The 24,157-nt window shown below is 43.5% G+C and overlaps 1 protein-coding gene across 4 annotated transcripts in view; it reads left to right on the forward strand.

Annotated features, from left to right (window-relative positions):
• LOC107390185 (neuropilin-2) overlaps nt 1–24,157 on the forward strand; it is a 113,787-nt gene that overhangs the window by 24,062 nt on the left and 65,568 nt on the right. For all 4 annotated transcript variants that reach the window (XM_015966754.3, XM_015966755.3, XM_070543936.1 and 1 more), the window contains exons 3-6: nt 9,314–9,495; nt 15,299–15,526; nt 17,809–17,964; nt 18,059–18,228. In XM_015966754.3, the coding sequence (XP_015822240.1) occupies nt 9,314–9,495; nt 15,299–15,526; nt 17,809–17,964; nt 18,059–18,228 (736 nt within the window). The remainder of the gene's footprint in view (nt 1–9,313; nt 9,496–15,298; nt 15,527–17,808; nt 17,965–18,058; nt 18,229–24,157) is intronic.

Raw genomic sequence — 24,157 nt, forward strand, 5'->3', positions numbered from 1 at the left:
AATACAAGATTCCTGAGACCAAGTTGGTCGATTTGATGTATCATATGTGTGGGTGCTCGATCCTGCTTAGACAGAAAATGGTTGAACACTCTCAACCAATCAGAGAGAAGCAGTTTTCCCGCCTTTTCCCTTGACTGTTGGAGACATGCATCCGTACTCCTTCCTGTTAATGAGAGAAGCCTTTAAATCTGTCCTTCAGAAGTGAAATTGGGCCTGTCAAACTTCTCATCACCATTTGAAAAGTACTGCACCGATTTGAAAAATTCAAAAAGCGTGTGCAGCAGAAGGTTTTGGTGGCCATGTGTGTGAAGTCTTGTGTGCCTACCACAAATGTTCTAGAAGATATGAGGAGAAAGTTTCAGCTGTCGGCCACAGGTGCCTTTTTTAAAGGGATTTAAATGGAGGAAAGCTGGCACAGTCCTCCTTCTGTGGCTTATAGCACAAAAATGTAATACCAACAGCAAAACTGAAGACATCACTTTGAAGCTGAGAAAAAAAACCTACTCAATTTGAGAAAATCATTAGTGTACTATAAAAGATGTGGTCGGTGGAAATTTTTGTTTCAATATTTCATATATCATGCATTTAAGAGAGCTCAGCTGCTCAGATGTCATTTCAGGCCTCTGACACGTCTCATTGCCATTCAAAAACCGCTGCACCTATTGAAGCAATTCAAAATGCTTGAGTGGCAGAAGGCTTTGATGGTCATCTGTGTGAATTTTTATGTGCCTACCATGAATTTTCTAGAAGCTATGACGAGAAAATTTTAACGGTCTGAAGCCGATCGGAGGAGAAAATTTCTGTTCCTTTAACATGGGTTTCAGTGAGACAGAATCAGGGTCTCTCCTCCTTCTGAGGCTTGTAGAGAAAGAAATGTAACACTTAAGGACAAAATAAAACCCATTCTGAAAAGCTGACAAAAATTTCTACTTTTTGAGATATAATTTGTTTCGGTAATCCAAACAGTCTAGGTGTTGGAAAGAGTTTGTTCCAGAAAATGTGAAGGTCAAAAGTTAGAGCGCAGAATTTTCAGCTTAGTGTGGTGCTGTCACGACGTGTGCGGAGTGAAGCGGAGCAAAGGCGAGGATCTAGACCGGGGAGGAAGCAGGCAGACAGGTAGGATGAATTCCACAGGTTTATTAAGTAAAGACGCACGCTGACACTGGAACAATGACACCACAAGGAACACAGAACAGCAGGGGTTTAAATACATGAGGAACAGGAGCTATGGTGATTGGGAAACGAGAGGCAGGTGGGAGCAATTAACAGAGACACAGACTACAACCTAGGAGAAGACAGGACAGGGTGTGACAGTACCCCCCCCCCCCCCCTCAAAGGGCGGATCCCAGACGCCCACAGGAACCAGGAGCAGGGCGGGGGGAGGGGGACCCAGAGGACGATGGAGAGGCGGCAGGGAACGGCAGAGTCCGGGGGCCGGCGCCTGAGGCAGATGAGGCGACAGGCCCTTGGAGGCCGGCGCCTGCGGCAGATGGGGAGGCGACAGGCCCTTGGAGGCCGGCGCCTGCGGCAGAGGAGGAGCACTGCAGGCTGGGCCGGCGACAAAGTCACTGCAGGCTGGGCCAGCGACAAAGTCACTGCAGGCTGGGCCGGCGACAAAGTCACTGCAGGCTGGGCCGGCGACAAAGTCACTGCAGGCTGGGCCGGCGTTGCCCTCAAAACCACCATCAGAACCGGAGACCGTGGAGACGCCGGGCTGGACGGAGCGTCGGCCTCTTGAGTGCAAAGAGCATCCCCAGACGAGGTGACGGCGTCGTCATCGGGGGCGTCGACTTCGGACGCGTCGTCATCGGGGGCGTCGACTTCGGACGCGTCGTCATCGGGGGCGTCAACTTCGGACGCGTCGTCATCGGGGGCGTCGACTTCAGAACAGGAAGGGGCGTCGACTTCAGAACAGGAAGGGTCGTCGACTTCAGAACAGGAAGGGGCGTCGACTTCAGAACAGGAAGGGGCGTCGACTTCAGAACAGGAAGGGGCGTCGACTTCAGAACAGGAAGGGGCGTCGACCACCATCGACTTCGGGTCCACGGATGTTGACTTCTGGTCCTTCGATTTTCGGACCGTCGACCTCTGGACCGCTGGCCTCTGGACAGGGACCGGAACCGTCTGCTTCTGGCCCGGAGGAGTCGGCTTCTGGTCCCTCGACTTCTGGACCGCCGAGTTTTGGACCGGATCCGGCTCCATCTGCTTCCGGGTCGGTACCCTCCGTCTCTCGGCCCGCTCCGTCGGCTTCTGGGCCGGTACCGTCTGCTTCTGGCCCGGAGGAGTCAGCCTCTGGTCCCTCGACTTCTGGACCGCAGAGTTTTGGACCGAATCCGGTACTGTCTGCTTCCGGGTCGGCAGCAGGGCCGCTGCTAAGAAAGCTTGGAGCGATGAGGAGAGGCGGGAGGTCAGCTCGTCCAGTTCTAGCTCCCTGAGGCTGAGCGTCCGACGGAGCTGGGCCAGCTCAGCCCGCTGACCGGCGAGCTCCGCTGGGGAAACCCCGCGCTCGCTCCTCTGGCCCCAGGACGAGGAGGATAGGGCGTCCAGGTGAGACTCCTTGCAGCTGAGGAGCTCGCGGAACCGGCCGAGCTCCGCCCGTTGCTCCATCAGCCGGGCCGCGATTGCTGCTCCTTCCTCTGCAACCGACGGGGGCTCCGGTTCGGCAGGAGACGGGACTGGTGGTCTGGCCGGGGGCGTGTCCGAACTGCCGCGCCGGGCACGGCCAGCGGCGGGCTCGAAACTCCCTCCAGAAGCGCTGGGCTGTGGTGGCTTCCGGCGTCTCTCCCCACGCCGTGGACCGACTCCGGGGGAACAGATTGCCAGCCTCGTGCCCTCATAGCTGGAGCGATCTGGCAGCGGCTCCCGGTCCAAACATGCCTCTGGTTCCGGGAGGACAGGGAGCAACGCTGCGGCCGAAGGTCGGCGATGCCGGCGGCGGCGAGGTGGAGCTGGGGCTGGAGAGGGAGAAGCCGGCTGGTGGGTCGGGGTAAGCCACTGGAGCAGATTCTCCCAAGGCAGAATCTCCCGGCTGGATCCATCAATGGGTTCGGGTGGTGTCATTCTGTCACGACGTGCGCGGAGTGAAGCGGAGCAAAGGCGAGGATCCAGACCGGGGAGGAAGCAGGCAGACAGGTAGGTAGGATGAATTCCACAGGTTTATTAAGTAAAGACGCACGCTGACACTGGAACAATGACACCACAAGGAACACAGAACAGCAGGGGTTTAAATACATGAGGAACAGGAGCTATGGTGATTGGGAAACGAGAGGCAGGTGGGAGCAATTAACGGAGACACAGACTACAACCTAGGAGAAGACAGGTCAGGGTGTGACAGGTGGGAAGCATTTTTTTTATTTAAATATTCTCAAAGAAATGAATTGTACGACCATAATGTTTGGAGTACTTTCATGAATTATAGCTCAAAACGAAGGTACATTCGTAAGCTGTAAGCCAGCGTGCGTCTCATTCCAATCGGACCTACGGTTCTCTCGGGACAATGCCAGAAATTGAGCAAGGGATAGTCACCGCTCCTATCTTTCCCCATTATAATTTTTGTGATTTTTTTCTGAAAATCTCAAGCCGTACCTCAACTTCTACCTTTGATTTTAGAAAAACTGTAATAGATATCAAAAAGATTTTCTGAACCAGTACTAGCTGAAAGTCTTGTGAGTTTGTTGAAACTTGAATTAAGTCTCTAGGTTAAAGTTAAACTATCAGAGTAAGAGTTCAAAAAGGTGATAGGATTTAGCTTAAAATTGAGCAATCCCATTCATTTCAATGAGACCAAAAATCGGAGAAAAAGCTGAATATCTCAAAAAGTGTCAAATATTTTAATACCAAAAGTCATTGCCGACATAAGCTGAACGTTTTGATACAAAAATTGTGTAAATAGCTGAAGAATTGTGGAAGTAGTTAAATGCCAAAAAATGTACGGAAGCAGAATAATAAACCGCCTATAAAGAGAAACAGGATCACTATAGTTTGAATGCTTTACAGCATTCAAACAATTACGATTCTTCATCATTTTCCAGGATTCAACATGAGTTGTGTCTACATGCTGTTAAAAGCTTTTACTTTGAAAACATCTTTCTTAGGTAGGGCTCTTTCCAGTCTCTTTTCTCAAACAGCCAGCAGTTTATTTCAGTATCTGTCCGTGAGCGGTCCTTCTCTACCATGCTGTTGTGCTTTTAGTAGCACCGAATCCTTCCAGTAATGCTGTTGATCTGTAGAAATCCAATGGGAGTCACATTTGAAAACCTCTTCAAACTGCTCTGGATCTGATTAGACTAAAGAGAGCAAAAACAAAGCATGGTTCTTCAGGGGGTGTATACAGGGGGTGTAATTTCATTTCTCTGTATGTCCTGTACATGTGGCAGAAGTGACAATTAAACTGACTTTGACTTTGACTTTCACTACAGGTTGGATACAGGGGACTGTAGTATGTACAAGGGTAGTGGAAGGTAGTAACAGAGTACATGCTGGGTGAATCTTGGGTACTTCGGGAGTATGTATAGGGTGAATGCATGGTACTTAAGGGGGTATGTATAGGGTAAAAGCATGGTACCTTTCTGGCACTTATCACATACCCTGATACGTAAATACTTATAAAGCCAATACAAACCTTTATGCCATCTAAATTAATCCTTTGGTGTTTTTGATCCAGTCTTTAAAAATAATCTGAAACTATAGACTTCTGCATTTGGGCATACGGAACAAAGCCTCAACATGTCCTGCAATATTTCCTTTCGGGATGCAACAGCACTAAAACTACAAGAAGGAGCAAATAAAGGAGAATAAAAAGAAAGGTTTACAGTTTGTTGTGGCTTCCAGGCATTATCAGTGTTGCAAGAAGCATCTGGTCAGAGGGCTTGGCAGAAACCTCCACATCTATATCTATTCCTTTTCCTGACAGCGAGCCAACAGTGCAGATTTTCTCCTCCCCTGAACCACATTTAAATATCTCTAATGGCTGAAATTGCATCTTACCATTCACATGACTAAAGCATACGAAACACCCAATAAGTTCCGTTTTAAGGCGCTCCCGGTAATTGTTTTAAGCTGCACTCAAATATAATGGTTAGCTCTTCTATTTAGAACCAAAAATAAGAACCATAAATAAGAACATCAAACCTGTCATGTAAGAAACAAGCACACAAAAACAGACGATTTATAAAAATGACAGAAATAAATGATAGACTTTTAGTTTTTATAGGCTGTATTAGATAAAGTCCAGACTAATTTTAGCTGCTTGTGTTTGTGCATTTTTACTGTGGAGACTCGGAGTCAACCAAAGGCTTCTATGATGTCTGCAGGTGTAAAGAGACGACTCCCAACCCAAAAGAGACAGACAGGATGTATGAAAGGCAATTAAGGAGAGGAAGAGGTGGAAGTTCATCTGTATCCGAGGCTTTTTTAGTTTAGGTTCCCGTCAGCCAGGCTTGGAGAGCTTTCTCGCTGCCGAAACCCCCAAAACAAAAACAAACGGACACATAAATCTTTCTGAGTCTCTGATGTTACAGTCAGCTTTCACTTCAGCCCTGCAGCTGGATGTTTAAAGCTGGAATAAAGCATTTGTTTTCTGTTATTTTCTATGTATTATGAGGGGTGTAATTGCTGGGTAGCTAATTAATTGCAGAGGGAAAAAAGGTGGGAAAAATAAAGTTCTTGTCATTTCCTTTGGTGTGTTTTGGTGAATCATTGACTGGATTTTAGATGATGGGGTTAAGCAAGGTGTTTGATGCTGTGTTCCTCCCACACACACACACGGATTGGAAACCTCTATCTTCTCTGTAGATCTATGACCACAGGCTCTCTCTGTACATCCGTGCAAACAGAATGTTTGTCTTCAGGTCAGAGGAGTGCTTGTGCTTTCCTTTAAAAGCACAACGCAGAAGGGAGGGAGGCACACCTGTCTCCGTCCGTCTAAGGTGTGAGGGAACGCGGCTTGAATACAGTTTCATGCTCTCTCTCTCTCTCTGATTACACATGCCCTGTGCCAGCTAAACTTTAAGCCGTCACCTTTTGCCTTCTGGATTTTGTCGCTGCCTCTGCACCTGAGGACGGTTCTGTATTTTAAACAACCACAGGCACTGCTGTTTTGAGGATAATGTTTGAGAAAAAGTAGAACTAATGACTGTAGAAGCTTGTGTGTGGACCCACTTTGGGTATTAGAAAGACAACTATAAGTCCTGCAGCAGTGAGGGATGTAAAAATCCTTTATTTTGAGGTATTACTATAGTATGAACTAACATTTTGTGGAAGTATTGATGGAAATTCAAGAGTTTTAGTTTATGTGTGCCTGAAAAAATCAAAATTTCAAGGCCAACTTCACTGAGAAACCTTTATTTTTTGCATGTTGGGATGTTGATTTAGCGTCCAGTAGAAAGCAGAGCATGCCTGGACTAGTAGAAGCTAACCGTTAGCATTAGAAACCCCACAACTCAGCAGAACTCCTTCAGACTTGTGTTATTTGTGGAGCTACAACATCAGCATTGCAAAGCAAACAGTGTCAGTTGTAGAGTTATGTTGCTGTTAGCCAATCCGATGTGAGATGTCCAAATATCAGGAAATAAGACTCCAAATCTCACTGTTTTCTGCTCGTCTCTGCTCTGGCTCACTTCTAGTTCCTGAAACAGGAGCAATTTTCCCCACAGAGGTCGACTATGTAGGCGTTGTTTTATTCACCACTGCAAATTTATTGAAAAAAATAAGTGAACTTGGTATTTAAACCATGAAATCTGTAAAAGATATAAAAAAAATCTGCTCAGTCAGTCATGCAATAACTGAGGTATAAAGCTCCAAATGTGGGCTTTTCTTAAGTTTCATTTTTAAAAAAAAGGAAATTTGTCAAGTAGCATGACATATTTCTACCAAAGGTCCATCACACTTACGGTTTCTCATCTAAACCATGCATTTACATGTTTTCTTAAGCTGCAGGGTGTAAAAATAAACAAAGTTTGAGGCCGTAGCATAAGCGGGACAGTAGCAACACTTCAACGCTTAATGCACCCACAATAAGCAGAAGGGGAGTGAGCTTCAAAAGAAGGAAATAGATGTTGCGTGGAGGAGCTGTGAAATAAAGTTGTCATTGCTTGAAAGGGGAGGGAGAAACTGTCACTACAATGAGGCGTTCTCACGGGAAAATATGACAGGAGCTGTGACACATTCACTTGAACATCCATGCAGATGCACGCACACATGGTCACAGTCGAGTGACGGTTCGCGTCATAAATCTGGTGTTAGTTTCGTACAAAACATGAGCGGAGAGAAGGAGGTGTGTGACCCTCATTACGTTGTGATGCTGCTCACCTGTCAGATTACACACAGAGAGACAGTAACAGAATAAACGGTGCATTCACACACACTCAGACATCACACTGGTGCATTTTACAATGAAAAAGCTATTTATTCATAAAGAATTTTGCTGTTTAGACACAAAAATGTGCATTTCTATCACTTTTATGATTAAATCAATGAAAAACGCAACTTAATATGTTTAATCTCCTTCAAAAATGCATAATCCTGTCATTTAACATAAAACATGATCTAAAAAACTACTTTTCCCCCATTTTCAGTCAAATTATTTGAATTAGACTTCTGCTGATCCTAAAATAGTCTGAAACTAGCAGAATTTGCTATTTTGCTCCACCGTTTAGGAAGTATACTCATAAAAGTGATAAATAGTGAAAGACATTTACAAGTTTTTTGGTTTTAAGCATCTTTAATCCATGTGCACCCTGCAGCATTACAGACCAAACTTACAGTCGACATTTGTGAAGCCTTGATTAACCTGTCTTTAGTGATTAGTTACCTTTTTCTTGTCAGAAATGATTTGCATGACGTGCAGAAACATGCAAGTAAAAATCAGACTAAAGTAGAGTTTTACTGTGAGAATTTCCCTGATTGAAAGGAAATCAGTCACAATTTGTTCCAGGAATTTATTCCCAGGAAGCTATTTGAGAGGCAGGCAGGTGTGTCTCTGGCATCCAGACACAAAGGCAGCTCTCCTGCTGTGAGTCCACGAATGGACTTTAACATTTGTTGTCGGAAAACATGAAAGAAACAAAAATAGAAATAGATTTCTTGTCGGTACCTGCTTAATATAGTAGAAAACAGATTCCTGTGTGTGTGTGTGTGTGTGTGTGTGTGTGTGTGTGTCATTACCTTTAACATTCCTGTCTGTCATTAATTTTCCAATTTTCTCCAGAGAATATCCCTTTGCTTCCTCTGGTCCTTGTTGAGTGTGGTACACACCATGTCACCAAACAACACAGTGACTACCTGAAGCCCTATCCATAGACCCACTTTAGGGCACCTGTGATGCTAATTAGAGGACACACCTTGAGCTAACATATCCCTTTGGTCATTGTCTTTTCTAGGGGTACCGTCATTTTTGCCCAGGACTTTTTATTTATTATTACTTTTGTCAGATTGAAGTTATTTACGTGACCATTGTGGGTTTTTCTTTCATTGACCAAAGGGTACTGACATTTTCATCCACGTCTGTGTTTAGGTTGGTTGTGATGTCACGGTTTCTGTTTTCTTGTGACTGAAAACTGATGGGGACACTCATTCAGTGATGCATTCAAATACATCAAAACAAATCTGTATTTTCAACACTTCAAATTTAAGTTAACAACTTTTCATTTGAAAGTCTATCTAAACAATTTTGTAGAAACTAATGCAAAGCATTATTTGCAGTGGCGGCTCTAGTGGTGGGGCTACACGGGCATCGGCCCCTACTGAAACCTGATTGGTCCCCTGACACTAATCTGTACTTTGTGAAATACTCAGAGGTGAATGCAAATCCAAGTCCAAACTTTTGCGGTGTCGATTTGCTAAATTCCCATTGTGGTATTGTGCAAGGATGTTGAACTAATTTTCGGCCCCTTTATAGATAATGTGGCCCCCATGATGGCCCCATACTCGGACACCAACTGCAGTGGCAGATCTAGGATTTTTCTGTCATTTCTGCAGGGGAAAGAATTCAAATGTTTTCATCTTGTGGAACTTGGACTGCTGCAGATGATGATGATGATGATGATGATGATGATGATGATATCTGGGGATGATAACTGCAGTTTCAGGACGTCTTCTTGATTCTCGTAATCTAAAACAAAAAATCTCAGGATTGCTTAAGAAAACAAATTCATCCTATCAAAGTCACATCTCCAAGGACTTTATGGTTTATTTATGAAGTATAGAGTTATTAGAGGCAAAAAGTGTTTTTATCTCCCAATTTCATTCCAGTTATTCATATATGAACTGAGATGGGCCAGATATTGATTTTTGTTTGTTTGTTTGTTTGTTGCAGATACGACTATGTAGAAATCCATGATGGGAACTCTGAGTCAGCTGACCTGCTGGGGAAGCACTGCAGCAACATCGCTCCCGCACCAATCATCTCATCAGGCCCATCGCTCCACATCAAGTTTGTGTCAGATTACGCCCACCAGGGGGCGGGCTTCTCGCTGCGCTACGAAATCTTCAAAACCGGTAAACGGATGCAATTTCTTCCCGCTCTTGTCATTTTCATTAACAAAAGCTACTCCCCCCCCCCCCCCAACATGATTTAATGATAACATTTTAAATGAAATTTGGAGCTTTAACTTAACACTTTAGTTTTGGGGGTGAAAAGGTTGATAATAATCCAGCCGTAATCTCATACCTGAAATGACCCACACACACGAAAAATCTGAACAAAAATGGATATAAAAGTGCAGTGATGGGCTATTAGTAACTGTATTACAAGCTACATGAAGACTAAGCGTGCTTCATTATGTGATCAGCCCTTCTTTATCTCCATGGTGTCAGCAGAGGTAGGGAGAATCCATCTAGAGACACAGCAGAGGACCCCAGAGAGCCCTTTAGCATGTCCAGGCAGGTCACTTCATGGCACTTTGTGTGTGTCAGTGTATGTGTATATATATGTGTGTGTGTGTGACATGTCTCTCGTTCACACTGCCATGGGTCAGTCAGAGTGAGACCAATTGAGATCAAGGGCAAGTGAGACAGAGAGGCGCGTAGCGGCGGCCCCACAGCCATCTTGTCCCGTTCCCTCTGAAAGCATTCCCCACATGCCTGCTTAATAGAGTCCTGTTCCCCTGAGAGAGAGAGAGAGAGAGAGAGAGAGAGAGAGAGAGAGAGAGAGAGAGAGAGAGAGAGAGAGAGAGAGAGAGAGAGAGAGAGAGAGAGAGAGAGTTACTGACACAACACGTGTGCTTGTTGGCATTTCTCACTTGCTGGGACCAACCTTTCTAGGACTTCTTGGTTGTGTGTGTGTGTGTGTGTGTGTGTGTGTGTGTGTGTGTGTTTTGCTCATGATCACCTGATGAACTCAAAACCAAGCAAGGCGTCATTGTTCACACCCCAGCATCACAGGGAGAAAAGAAACAGAGTTGTTTTGATTTGAACTTTAAAATCTTTAGAAACAAGAAGCACAAAATTCTGATTGTATGGGAAGGATTTCACAGTTTGTTGTTTTTCTGCTTTGAGTACGAGTTGTTCTTGTTTTCAAATTATAAAACTTTGTTTTCTATCTTGATCACAAGCAGAATTGCCTTTAGTTTAGGCTGATTGCAGCGTTTGATGGTAAAACATTTATCATTGCTCCATTAATGTTTGGAGGAAAGTTTAGACCAAATTTTACTTGATTTCCTAATGAAAAGCATCTTATTTTGGGGTTTTTCTGAAGCAGTTAGAGTAATTTTATTATTAGTATTGTTAATTACTTCCTCAAACTAACAGTATATCCTAGTGTTTGTGTCCAAGCCTGTTTGGCATCAACGTTGGAGCCGTTTGGAACGATCAAGCTGTTGTCATACTGCTAACAAGATCTTGTTTTCCTGGAAGGTGCAACTGAACGTCTGGTTGTGTGGGAGATTTGGTGTGTGTGTGTGTGTGTGTGTGTGTGTGTGTGTGTGTGTGTGTGTGTGTGTGTGTGTGTGTGTGTGTGTGTGCTGCGTCTAAAAGAGCATAAAAATGATTGATAAGGTTTTGCTTCAGTTTTGGTTTGATTCGTTGTTGTTTTATAAAAGTTTGCATCTTATGTTCTTTCGTGTTTATTGAGTCATTTTCCTAATTTGACATATTTCTGGGTTGTCATTTTTCCTTTTGTTATTCCCATCTTAGCACACATTTGCTCCATTAAAAACACACGGGCTGCCATGGAAGTGAATGATAGCTTTGTCACAATCCCCAGCATGGTCTGTATGTTTCTAAGCCTGTTTTTCCTCATTTTATTCCTGTATTTAAAAACTTTCCCACATGTTGTTAACTTTTATTGTTAGGGGTGGGTTTTTTGCCCTGGTAGTGTTTTTTCTCAACAGTAGTTCATTGTTTTTCTCCACATTTGGATCCTTTGATTAAAACGTAGTTATTTTTTAATCTCAGTAGTGATTCTCAAAGAGCTACAATATATAACCTGGCATTTTTTGGATAATTTGAAGACAAAAATGTAACTGTAAGGTTTGGAAATGAACTAAAATTGATGAAAAGTGTCCCAAAAAAAAAAAGATATAAAAAAACATTGTGATTGTTCAACAATGCAATATGCGTGAGACACAGAGACGCATGTAATTAAAACAGGCTTTTAAAATTATGCAAAATCTACAAAAACAACAAGACAGGCCTCCCCTTGTTGTTGTTTACATCTCTGTTACTACAGAAACAGTAGTAAAATTCCAGCCAATACCAACAGAGACGTGAAAACGTGACAGCCAATCAAATTTCACTGTCTAGACAGTGTTTCCCCCAGCTGTTATTGTGACCCAGAATTCACGGCACACACACACACACACACACACACACACACACACACACACACACACACACACACACACACACACACACACACACACACACACACACACACACACACACACACCCATGAATGCACTGATGCAAGCTGGATGGTTACTGACAAATGCAGGGCAGCTTGCATGTCTGCACGCAAATGTTAATTCTCTCACACACACACACAAGCACACACACACACACACTTTTTTGCCACATTGCAGTGACAGTCATTCTTTCTCATCTTAAATCAACTATTAGGGAAAAAGTTGGTTTATTTGCTCAAATAACCACAATTTTTATAAAAATTGGAAAGCAAAGTCATAAAAATGACATTTTGTGATATTTTTGTAAGTTAAACAGAAAGTCGATCAGTTAATTTATCAACTCACTTTTTTTCTGAGACGTTTTGTTCACCTCCTCTCTCACACAGACAGAAACACACACCAGAGGTCGAGCTATGGTAGAAGATTCCCTCTAGTAACTGCTTTTGTTTACGTTCTGCTCAGCGCCTTCAGGCGTTTCCTCTCTGCTTCAGCCCCGCTATTCATCAACTCAGTTTATTAGATAGTCTAACCAATTATATCACTTTCTCCTCCCTTCGCCGACTCCTATTGAGGAAAGTGGTTCCAGATCTGACCCAGTAACGAGGAAAATGTCCTCTGAGGGGAAACAGCGATAATAAGTGATGATCTCCCTCAAAAAGAAAAGCAAACAGAGTCTGTTCCTGGGCTTGTATACACATTGCGGCCTTTTGAAAGTGAAATGGGAGTCTTGTTTGGGTTGAGTCGGCAAATTTGTGGGAGTATTTTGTGTCTCTTCCTCTGTTTAACAGGCATCAGTGTGTCTGTTTGGCTTTGCGTTGTTGCAGCAATGGGCTGGGTTGAACTTCTGTTAAAAAAAAAGATTTAACATAAACAGTTCAGGCTAAATGACTTATCTTTGGAAAAAGTTTTGCAGATTCACCAAAATGCTTCAATTCCACCTAAACATCATCAGGAGGAGAATTTCCAAATATTTCCCTGAATTACATCAGTGAGATATTGCTGGATGTCAGCTTTTAGTGAACGGCAGTGAGATCATTTCTGGAGGTAATTGTCTTCTGACAGCTTCAGTTCCACATGCCGGTGGAAATTTGTTTCAAGAGACTTTTAAAAAAAATTAAAGTGGGTCCTGGAAGAAAAGACGAAAATCAGCGTTGGATGAGTTTAAGCACCACATGCTTCGACTTAAACAGCACCCAGAAGGATTCCTGACATAAAAAAATGCTCAGTTTTTTTTTTACTGCGTGTGGTCTCAAGCAAAGTGTGTGTTGCAGTACACCACCTTCACATGTGTGTAAATGGTTGTGACTGTGAGTTTCATCCTGCAAAACAACTCCTATGAAACACACGCACGTTTATTTATTTTACTTGTGCTCTCAAAATTGTGATGCACGTAATTCAGGCTTGAGCAAGGCTTGAGCAGCAAAGCTACCCGGCAACAAACAGCCCTGATTTTCCAGGTTTTGTGTATTTTTTTAATACTGGTCTTGTTTGACAGCATGTAAATAAAAAGAATAAAGAAGAAAGTAGGAAGGTGTGTTTAGGGGTGATTTGGGAAATTGTACAAAAAGAGAAAAAGATCACAAAACAACAGGAGGAAGAAGGGCAGAGAAGTACATGTGTGTACTTGACACACACACACACACACACACACACACACACACAAGGACATGCATGCATGCACTATAGTTGTAGACACACAGTCCCTCGATGAAAAACGTTGGGAAACACCATGTGTTTGTTGTGTGATATTTACTGCACTAAATCTTGATTTTATGCTGAAAAACGTATCAAAGGGACAAAAATGAGACATCAGTGTCATTTACATAACAAATTAAAAGACGGTGCTCACATAAGAGATCTGATAAAGTCGGTCAAATGACCAAAGTGAGCGCTGAAGAGAAATTCCAGACTAGAACCGAAATCGGATCTCAGGAGAGAAAAAACGTGGAAAAGAAAAGCAACATATTGAGTATGAAACAACAGGGATGCACACAAAATATAATAACTAAAAGACACAAACATCTGCTCATCAGTACAGGGTCATGGTGTAAAAATCCAGTTTCCATGGAGATCTGCAGTAGCCATGTTTAATTAAGTCTAACTTTGAAGCTTTACTTCCTCTGAATCGGTGCGACTGCACCTGACGTGCAGCTAAGAACAGGAAAGCAATGTAGTTCTGTGTATGAGCGCGCTCACACACACACACACACACACACACACACACACACACACACACACACACACACACACACACACACACACACACACACACACACACACACACTGTCTAAGCCTCTTACTGTAACCCATTTCCCTCTGTCTGTTTGGGTGTCTGCCTCTATGCCTATATGTTTTCAGAAATAAAAGTAACGCAAGCCGTGTGTGTGTGTGTGTGTGTGTGTGTGTGTGTGTGTGTGTGTGTGTGTGTGTGTGTGTGTGTGTCATGGTGTTTGGTCACACATGGCTGACTGAGCTGGTATAATGGTCCAACTGGTGCAACTGCATTCACACAGTAAAGTGTGTATAAATGTGAGCCTCAATGCGGTGTATTACAGCTTTGTGTGTGTTTGTGTGTTTGTGTGTGAGTGTCTGTGTTTGTGTGTGTGTGTGTGTGTGTGTGTGTTTGTGTGTGAGTGTCTGTGTTTGTGTGTGTGTGTGTGTGTGTGTGTGTGTTTGTGTGTGAGTGTCTGTGTTTGTGTGTGTGTGTGTGTGTGTGTGTGTGTTTGTGTGTGAGTGTCTGTGTTTGTGTGTGTGTTCAAGTCTGAAAAGAGTCCCTCAACCTGCTACATCACAGGTTTATGACACCGTCAGCACACGCTCCGCCGTTCCTCCTCTCTCGTAAGATCTGTGTCTCAGTTCTGACTTTTTTCTTTTAAAGGTTAAAGGTCATGTTGAGGAAGTCGCTCTGCTTTTCTGCGGGAAACGGCTCTGGAGATTTATCTCATTTGATCACGTACAGCATCCTTGTCTGTGCTGATGAAACAAAGCTGAAGCTTTGAGCACCAGAATGAAAGGGAGCCCAGTAACAGTTGAATTAAATCATTTCTTTGTGACCCCCTTAAAGGTGAACGAAAGAGCAAAACATGAATTAAAGTACTATTACTTAACTATTACAGTCCGGTCTCCATCAGACCGGGGCTGTGGTGGAGACTGGACAAAATGCTAATTAAAGACGTTATGAAACCATATAGAACATGTAGTGGAGTAGTTAGTAAAAAGTAGTCCTCAAAAAATTACTTCTGTAGTGTCGTTACATCCCATCCCAATTTAGGAGCGGATGTGGAAAGTTTTGGATAAGTTACTTGTGTTGAAGAAAGTTAAATGTGTAAGTTTGAGAGAGACTTGCTGGTATCCATAGCAACAAGAAAGCTATTCTAAGGTGTTTTACATTCATTCATCAAGAAATGAACTAAAGTGATGTCTTGTCTAAATGATTCAGTTTCCTTTCTTCTTCCCAGGCTCCGACTGTTCACGGAACTTCACCAGCCACTCGGGGCTCATCGAGTCTCCAGGCTTCCCGGACAAATACCCCCACAACCTGGAGTGCTCCTTCATCATCATTGTCCCACCCAGCATGGATGTGACCCTCACCTTCCTCACCTTCGACCTGGAGAATGACCCCCTGCCAGGCAGCGACGGGGACTGCAAATACGACTGGCTGGAAGTCTGGGATGGGCTTCCAGGAGGTACAGCGTTTTGCTCTGGAGGCGTTTGGGTTTGAGTCATGTACTTGTTCTACTTGTAGCACAGTTTGGAATATTGTGCACAGAAGAGTTTTGCAGTACTTCACCTGTTTTGTCAGTCAGTGCAGTGAAAACGTGCATCTCGCCCTGCCTACATCGTTATTGACTGCTGAGGAGCAGCAACTATTTTGGTAGCTACGTGTTGGTAGATGAAAGTGAGGCTTACAGGCAGGTTGCTGGCACCTGTTGTAGAGGAACCGAAGTTTTAGAGGGAAAAAGAAAATAAGAGGCACTTCTGCAGGGTGAAAAAAGAGATTGGAGGCTAGAGGCAGGATGGTAGAAGGGTAGGATATTTCTGAGTTTAGAAACACAAATCTATAAAATGTGCAAAGACCTTGGGTCTTCAAAATAAGAGTTCTGTAAGGGCATCTCGACAAGAAGAAATGAAGATGTTGGTTTGAACTTGAAGACCAGAAGATCTGTGGTCTACTTTCAAGAAAAAAATTCTAAAAACTTGGACTAAAAGAAGGAGAATGGATGCCCTGAAATGCTGATATTTGTAGGACTTCTCAGTGTTATCAAAGCGTTGTCCATCACGTATAAATAACTTTTCATAAATGGAAAGATTGACCGGAGGCAATATTGGTTACTTTATTGCCAAATCTCATAAACGCACAGAAAAATCATTCACAGGAGATGGATTCACCTTTGTGGAGAACAGAAGCGGCTGTGAACTTTACTGTGAATAGATGAAAACAGCCTGCAGGAAAACGGATGGATGGAGCAGAGAGGACAGCTGCTTATGAGAGTAAAAACACACAGATGTTTTATAAAGGAAGATGGAAGATGAGGATGAAAAGCTCCTGCTCTGCGGAATAAAGGAAGACTGGGAAAAACAGGAAGGAGAGTTAATATAAGGGTTGGAGGCGGAGTTGAGAGACCTTTAGTGTTAGAAAAATCAATGTAGAAGAAAACATTGACCGTGTGTGACAACATGAGGTTAAAAGAGGGTGAAGAAGGGGTGAAAAGCTGAGAGACGACCCTAAAATACGTTTATTTGGTTTAAAGGGAGACAAGATAAACAACCCAAGAAGTCCGTGTTCGCTTGATTAAACAGCAAATCAAATAAAAAGCAGAAGAAAACGAGAAAATTTTCATTTGCTCCAGTCCACACACACACACACACACACACACACACACACACACACACACACACACACACACACACACACACACACACACACACACACACACACACACACACACACACACACACATCACTTATGTCAGCATCAGATTTTATCTCCTCAGATAAACTCACTAGTCAACCGCTGGCTTTCATAGCCATCCATCCACCCTGAGGGGGGATGGAAGTGAGGCGGTCTGTAAGCCGTGCTGTATATAACATTCTCAAAACACATTTAACTGTACGATATCGTCCATCTGGTCTCCTCTATTTGTCTCTTCCCAGTTTTCCTTTGTCTCGCTAACATCAAGAAAAGAGTTATTGCCATTATTTGCTCAAGAGCCCTATTTCAAATATCCAACCATTCCAAAAGGGAAGAGAAAAGGAGGAAATCAATAGGACGGATCGATCGTTGGTTATTTTTTCTCCTCCTCTTCCTCCTCCTCCTCATCCTCTGCAGGCCTCCTCAAGTGTTTATGTCTGTGTTTAAGTCAGGAGCTGGGAGTTTGCAGGATGAATGTTTTACTATCTCTGCTCCTACACACACACACACACACACACACACACACACACACACACACACACACACACACACACACACACACACGCACGCACACACACACATACACACACACACACACACACACACGCACACACCCACAGGTTTCAAATCATAATCATCCGTTTACCTTGGCACGTTGACATTTGGCAGCACAGTAAGCTATTAGGGAGGAAGGCAATCAGTTTGATCCTTGGATTAATACAAATGCATATACTTTGTATTTATGGCGCATGTTGTAAAACCGCTTTTAGAACCGAGATCAAGATGATTAATGGAGGGAAGAGAGGCGATGACATGAGGAGGATGAGCTGAAAGAGGAAGGAGGAAGACAATAGATAAAATACCGTAAGTAGCAAAGGGTATAGACAAATAAGTCTTAGGGTGAAGAGATAAAAGGATTTGAAATCAGGTCTTTATCTTGTGTGAGGGAATATGTTTCAGTCGAAATGAAGGAGTTATAGGGTATAGATTCATACTTTTTGGCAGATTACTTGTAGAAAACGGAATAAATTATGAAATCTGGATTTGTCTTGACAGTGGGCCCTCTGATTGGACGATACTGTGGGACCAGGGTACCTCCTGAGATCCATTCATCCACGGGAATTCTCTCCCTGGCCTTCCACACCGACATGGCTGTGGCTAAAGACGGCTTCTCTGCTCGATACAACATGACGCACAAGGACGTCAGTGAAAGTGAGTGAAAATCTTCTTTTTTTCCCATCAGATCTTCCTAAACAAAACATGTTTCAGGGTCATCGGTTCCTCTCTGTTTCCCATCCTCTTGTAGCGTTCCACTGCAGTAACGCATTCGGGATGGAGTCAGGAAAAATCACAGATGAGCAGATCACAGCCTCGTCCAGCTTCCCCGACATGCACTGGCTGCCTCGTCAGGCTCGGCTCAATTACAAAGAAAACGCATGGACGCCCAGGGAAGACAGCAGCAGAGAGTACATCCAGGTGTGGATCGCGTTGGAAGTGTGATGATTTAGGGGAGGTTTCTAAAAATTATGGTTCTTTTTGATCAAACTGAATCATAAAATCACAGTTTTACACCATAAAAGCATACGGCATGTATCTTTTAGGAGACTGTGCTCTGTTTAAGCTTAAAAAGATTGCAGTTGAACTTTGATGCCATATTTTTCCTGGAGTTGACATAATAACTCTATCACCGATATATTTGTGTCAGTGGGCGAGTGAGAGATGGGAGGGATCGGGAGGGAGGTGTGTGGAGCTATTAAGGTTCAGCCGCCCGAGTGAGGCGTTGTTTCCTGTCTTCTACATGGTGCCAACTTCATGCCGTCCCTGAGCTAAGCTTGAGTTATGAGGCTGTCTGGCTGAGAGGAAGAAACGAAGGTGAGGTTCACTCAGGCCAGCCGGAGACGGCGCTTTTCTTCAGGTGCACCCGCTGTAAACAATAGATTATCTTTTTGGCTGGCACTTTCAGATGGTCTCACAAAGTCAGCCGACAGCTTTGGGTTGGGTTTTGTTGCAACAAACAGCCCTAGAAGAAAACTGGTTTTGTTTCAGGTGGATTACTTTGCTGTTCCTCATCGTCAAACACAAAAAGGCAATAAAAGACGCCAAATGAATCCTTAAACTAATCATTTGTAATCTTTCAAGGAGAGAGAACGGTTGGGTGAGGAGCTCGGGGTCACTGCTCCTCCACATCGAAAGGAGCGCGTTGAGGTGGTTTGGACTTTTGGTAAAGATTCCCTCTCATGATGAAGATGTTTCAGACAAGTCCCAATCGGAGGAGGCCTTATGGCAAACCAGCTGGAGGTGCCTTACTGTTGCATCAGGAGATCTTAAGAACCGTCCATCCATTCTCATCCGCTTGTCTGGGTTCGGGTCGTGGGGTCAGCCGCCCAAGCAGAGAGGCCCAGACTTCCCACTCCCCAGCACTTGGGCCAGCTCCCCCAGGGGAATCCCAAGGCGTTCCCTGGCCAGTCGAGAAACATAGCCCCTCCAGCGTGTCCTGCACCTTCCTTTAGTTGGACATGCCCGGAAAACCTCACCAGGGAAGCGTCCAGGGCGCCCTAACCACCTCAACCGGCTCCTTCCGATGTGAATCATCAGGGATGAGCAGCAAAGTTAAATCTAAACTATTTATAATTCTAAGGAAAATCCTTTCTACTGCAAAAAGGATGCTTTTAAATTAATGTTCTTAAAATTCTAGTCTAGCTAAATATCTGCTAAATGTTGGACCCCAGGGCTAGAAACCGCCTACTGCCATCTTGACCATCTTTGTGACAGATCTGAAGTCTGCTTTGTGAGTCAAATAAATCATTCATACCTAGAAATAAACACCACAGATGTGTTTTTAGAAGTAATAATTCTAAGACTTGTAGTGCTCAGCTACAGTTTTGCCTTCACTTGGGACACTAGCTCTCCTGTTTGCTATAAAGGATGATGAAATCACGTCGTCAGAGACAGGCGTGGGTTGGATGCAGTGATTTGAAGATCATTTACATATTTAGAATACTGACTTTGTGTAACTCTTGAAAATAATAAATATAAAATAAAATTAGGATTTTCATTATCCATAACATAAGATATTTGCATTAATAGAGGCGGGCGTCGAAGTTGGCTGGAAAATTCAGCCTTCATCTTTCCCACGGTGTTCTTTGGCCTGCGTGGTTCCTAAGGAGACTCTCAGCTGATTCCTTGCATTAAGCTAAAGGAACAACCAAAGGCCGCCATTTATGTAAAAGCCTCTTTCTTGTGAAGCAGTTGGCTTAAAAACCAACCTTTGTCTGAGTGTGCAAAAGTCTTGTGTCGTCCTTTTGTTTTTTTCTCATGTTGCTTCCAAAGACATCATTTGTTCTCATCAGGAGAAAGAAAGCTTGGGAGCTTAGAAGCAAAGTGTGGACAAAACTACAGGGAGTGCAGAATTATTAGGCAAGTTGTATTTTTGAGGAATAATTTTATTATTGAACAACAACCATGTTCTCAAGGAACCCAAAAAACCTCATTAATATCAAAGCTGAATGTTTTTGGAAGTAGTTTTTAGTTTGTTTTTAGTTTTGGCTATTTTAGGGGTATATCTGTGTGTGCAGGTGAATATTACTGTGCATAATTATTAGGCAACTTAACAAAAAAACAAATATATACCCATTTCAATTATTTATTTTTACCAGTGAAACCAATAGAACATCTCCACATTCACAAATATACATTTCTGACATTCAAAAACAATTCAAAAACAAATCAGCGACCAGTATAGCCACCTTTCTTTGCAAGGACACTCAAAAGCCTGCCATCCATGGATTCTGTCAGTGTTTTGATCTGTTCACCATCAACATTGCATTCAGCAGCAACCACAGCCTCCCAGACACTGTTCAGAGAGGTGTACTGTTTTCCCTCCTTGTAAATCTCACATTTGATGATGGACCACAGGTTCTCAATGGGGTTCAGATCAGGTGAACAAGGAGGCCATGTCATTAGTTTTTCTTCTTTTATACCCTTTCTTGCCAGCCACGCTATGGAGTACTTGGATGCGTGTGATGGAGCATTGTCCTGCATGAAAATCATGTTTTTCTTGAAGGATGCAGACTTCTTCCTGTACCACTGCTTGAAGAAGGTGTCTTCCAGAAACTGGCAGTAGGACTGGGAGTTGAGCTCGACTCCATCTTCAACCCGAAAAGGCCCCACAAGCTCATCTTTGATGATACCAGCCCAAACCAGTACTCCACCTTGCTGGCGCCCTTTACCAATCCAGCCACGGGCCCATCCATCTGGCCCATCAAGACTCACTCTCATTTCATCAGTCCATAAAACCTTAGAAAAATCAGTCGAGATATTTCTTGGCCCAGTCTTGGCGTTTCAGCTTGTGTGTCTTGTTCAGTGGTGGTCGTCTTTCAGCCTTTCTTACCTTGGCCATGTCTCTGAGTATTGCACACCTTGTGCTTTTGGGCACTCCAGTGATGTTGCAGCTCTGAAATATGGCCAAACTGGTGGCAAGTGGCATCTTGGCAGCTGCACGCTTGACTTTTCTCAGTTCATGGGCAGTTATTTTGCGCCTTGGTTTGTCCACACGCTTCTTGCGACCCTGTTGACTATTTTGAATGAAACGCTTGATTGTTCGATGATCACGCTTCAGAAGCTTTGCCATTTTAAGACTGCTGCATCCCTCTGCAAGATATCTCACTATTTTTGACCTTTCTGAGCCTGTCAAGTTCTTCTTTTGACCCATTTTGCCAAAGGAAAGGAAGTTGCCCAATGATTACCGTAAATCCTCTAATATTAGCCTGTATTTAATTAACTGCCGGGTGTCATATTTTGGCCGGTGTCGGCGGAGGTGAATAATGGCCGGTTTTTTATTGTGGCCGGGTGGAATGTGGTAACAAGCAAGTACTGGGGGTGGTTGTGTCATCCGTCTCACTTTTGATTTGCCAGTGATAGACCGCGAGGGTAACTTCAACCGTGCGGAGACGAAGAGGAGGCGAAAATTTGATATCAAGTTCAAAGAGAACGTGCTGATTACGCTGCAGAACACACTGGGGAGCAGTAGCAGGGGTTGTATGAACTAGTCACTAGTCGACATCACCGCTCTATAGTGACTTTTTATGCCTGTCATCGACTAGTCGCTGTCACGTGATAATGACCGGCAAGATGCAGCCCTCGGAAAAGACAGCAGCCTGCTGTCAGCAGGTGACAGGTGATGCGCCCCGATCCACAGCAGTGAAAAGCATCAGGCACAAATAAAAGACTAAAAGACAGAAAACATAAAAGGAAATGAGCCGACATAAACGATCGCGTGTTAAATTAGTTTTTGAGGTGGCGACACCTGATTTGATAATGTTACTGTGGCCGTGCTCAGGACGCAGATGTGTGGAGCGCGTCAACAATCAGAGCTTTGCATGCGCAAGCTGGTTAAGGTTAGGATGGGGGTGAGGGGAAGGTTAAATTGCAAGAGGGTAAACGTCACAATTTGGTTAAATGTCCGTTTTACGGCGGGTGTCAGTACCGACACTCTGGCACAGCACGTTGCCTCCCGTGGCCGGCAAGCAGCGCGAACCCCGCTGTTTTTGCGGTCGGTAGATCTTTTAGAACTGCAGTTCAAAGATAACTCATGAGGTGAATATATATGAACCCAGGTAGCAGTTTTTCTTTAGGATTGAGAGTAGATGCAGGAAGATAATAAACAGGCAGGAAAGAAAAATAGTCAAATAAAAACAAATTAGTTTTTGTACCTGCTGGTTGCAACAAACAGACACCATTGAAGGTAATCAGAAGTGAGGAACAGAAAATGAAATAATTATTTTAATGTTGAGAGCAGCAGGAACTCAGAGAGGCTGCAGGCGCATCAGTGAGTTTGCGGCTGCTGCGCAGGGGGAGGGGGGAGAGGGCTGAAGCAGAAACTACCGTTGTTAAAAGAAATGTGTTTAACTTTGAAAATGTGGGCGCAATTTTAATTGTCAAAAACTCCAGCGAACCATTAGTTCATTTTGCTCAAATAGAAATAGAGGCCTGCCTCAAATTTTGGTCCTCCTTCCAATAAAGGTCTGGAGCTTGATGAGCTTGAGTCAAATACAGGCCCGGGCCTGTATTAGAGGATATACGGTATGCACACCTGATATAGGGTGTTGATGTCATTAGACCACACCCCTTCTCATTACAGAGATGCACATCACCTAATATGCTTAATTGGGAGTAGGCTTTCGAGCCTATACAGCTTGGAGTAAGACAACATGCATGAAGAGGATGATGTGGACAAAATACTCATTTGCCTAATAATTCTGCACTCCCTGTACTCTGCAGCCTAAACCCTATTTTATTTTATTTTATTTTATTTTATTTTATTTTATTTACTCTGGTACGGTGCAGATTGATGATGCGAGTGCTGGTGGTTTCGTTATTTTAACAGCTCTGTGATTGATGAGGACACTTCCCTGGGAAAGCTCACTTAGCATTTCTCTCCTTCCCCCTGTTTTCATTTGTTCTTCACCTTTTTTCTTTTTCTTTCTCTCTTTCCACCTTACTCGTTACCTCCCCATCTCCTCTCCTCTCATCCTGTGTCCTGGACTATTGATTAGTTGTCTTGCAGGATGTTGGTTCTGCCCTACCAGAGCAGGCGTGTGTCTGTGTGTGTGTGTGTGTGTGTGTGTGTGTGTGTGTGTGTGTGTGTGTGTGTGTGTGTGTGTGTGTGTGTGTGTGTGTGTGTGTGTTGGAAGTAATCTAAAACACCTGTCTCTCTGACAGATAACACACAGCATTTTACCTCCCCCGGTGTTTTGTACTATACCCCGGTGGGACATATAGCGAGCACTCACACGGCGTGCTCAGATTAATCTACAGGTCTCAGCGGCTCCAGCGCGGGAGAATAAATGTTACGACTTACAGTAGAATCTTTCTCATCCTCTCCTCTCCATTTTTCTGTCTGGAATTGAAAAAAAAAAACAGAAGTTCAAAATACTTGTAATCTCAGTAGGAACCCATTTGCTGCGTCTGGTAGTATTCATCCCTAATGTGAGAACTACTTTATGCTCTCAGAAGAGATAGAATGATGCATTTTTAAGCAATTTACATTTTTATCAAAATGATTCATCTCATCTTGCTAACATTAAAAGGTATAAATATTAACATAAAGTGCATTTTGTAAGGTTTTTTTTTTTGCAGAACTTTAGAATTTTCACTAAAGTTAAAAATATTTTCTTATCTGCGAAGCATGGTGGAGGTAGAATCATGGTTTGGGCCCAGTCTGTTCCTGGCAATAGAAATGTTGTGGATAATCTAGACTGTTCAAACTGACTTAAAACTGAAATTATTGTGATGTTTTATCAAGATTTTTTTCCCCAAAATGAAGGACAAATTGTCCCATTTTTGTAATATTTCTTCAGATTTTCACTGTTTATCTTCCTTTAGAACTCATGTGAGCATTTCTACA

This window comes from Nothobranchius furzeri, chromosome 14 (assembly GCF_043380555.1).
Source record: "Nothobranchius furzeri strain GRZ-AD chromosome 14, NfurGRZ-RIMD1, whole genome shotgun sequence".
In the NCBI taxonomy this organism is placed as follows: domain Eukaryota; kingdom Metazoa; phylum Chordata; class Actinopteri; order Cyprinodontiformes; family Nothobranchiidae; genus Nothobranchius; species Nothobranchius furzeri.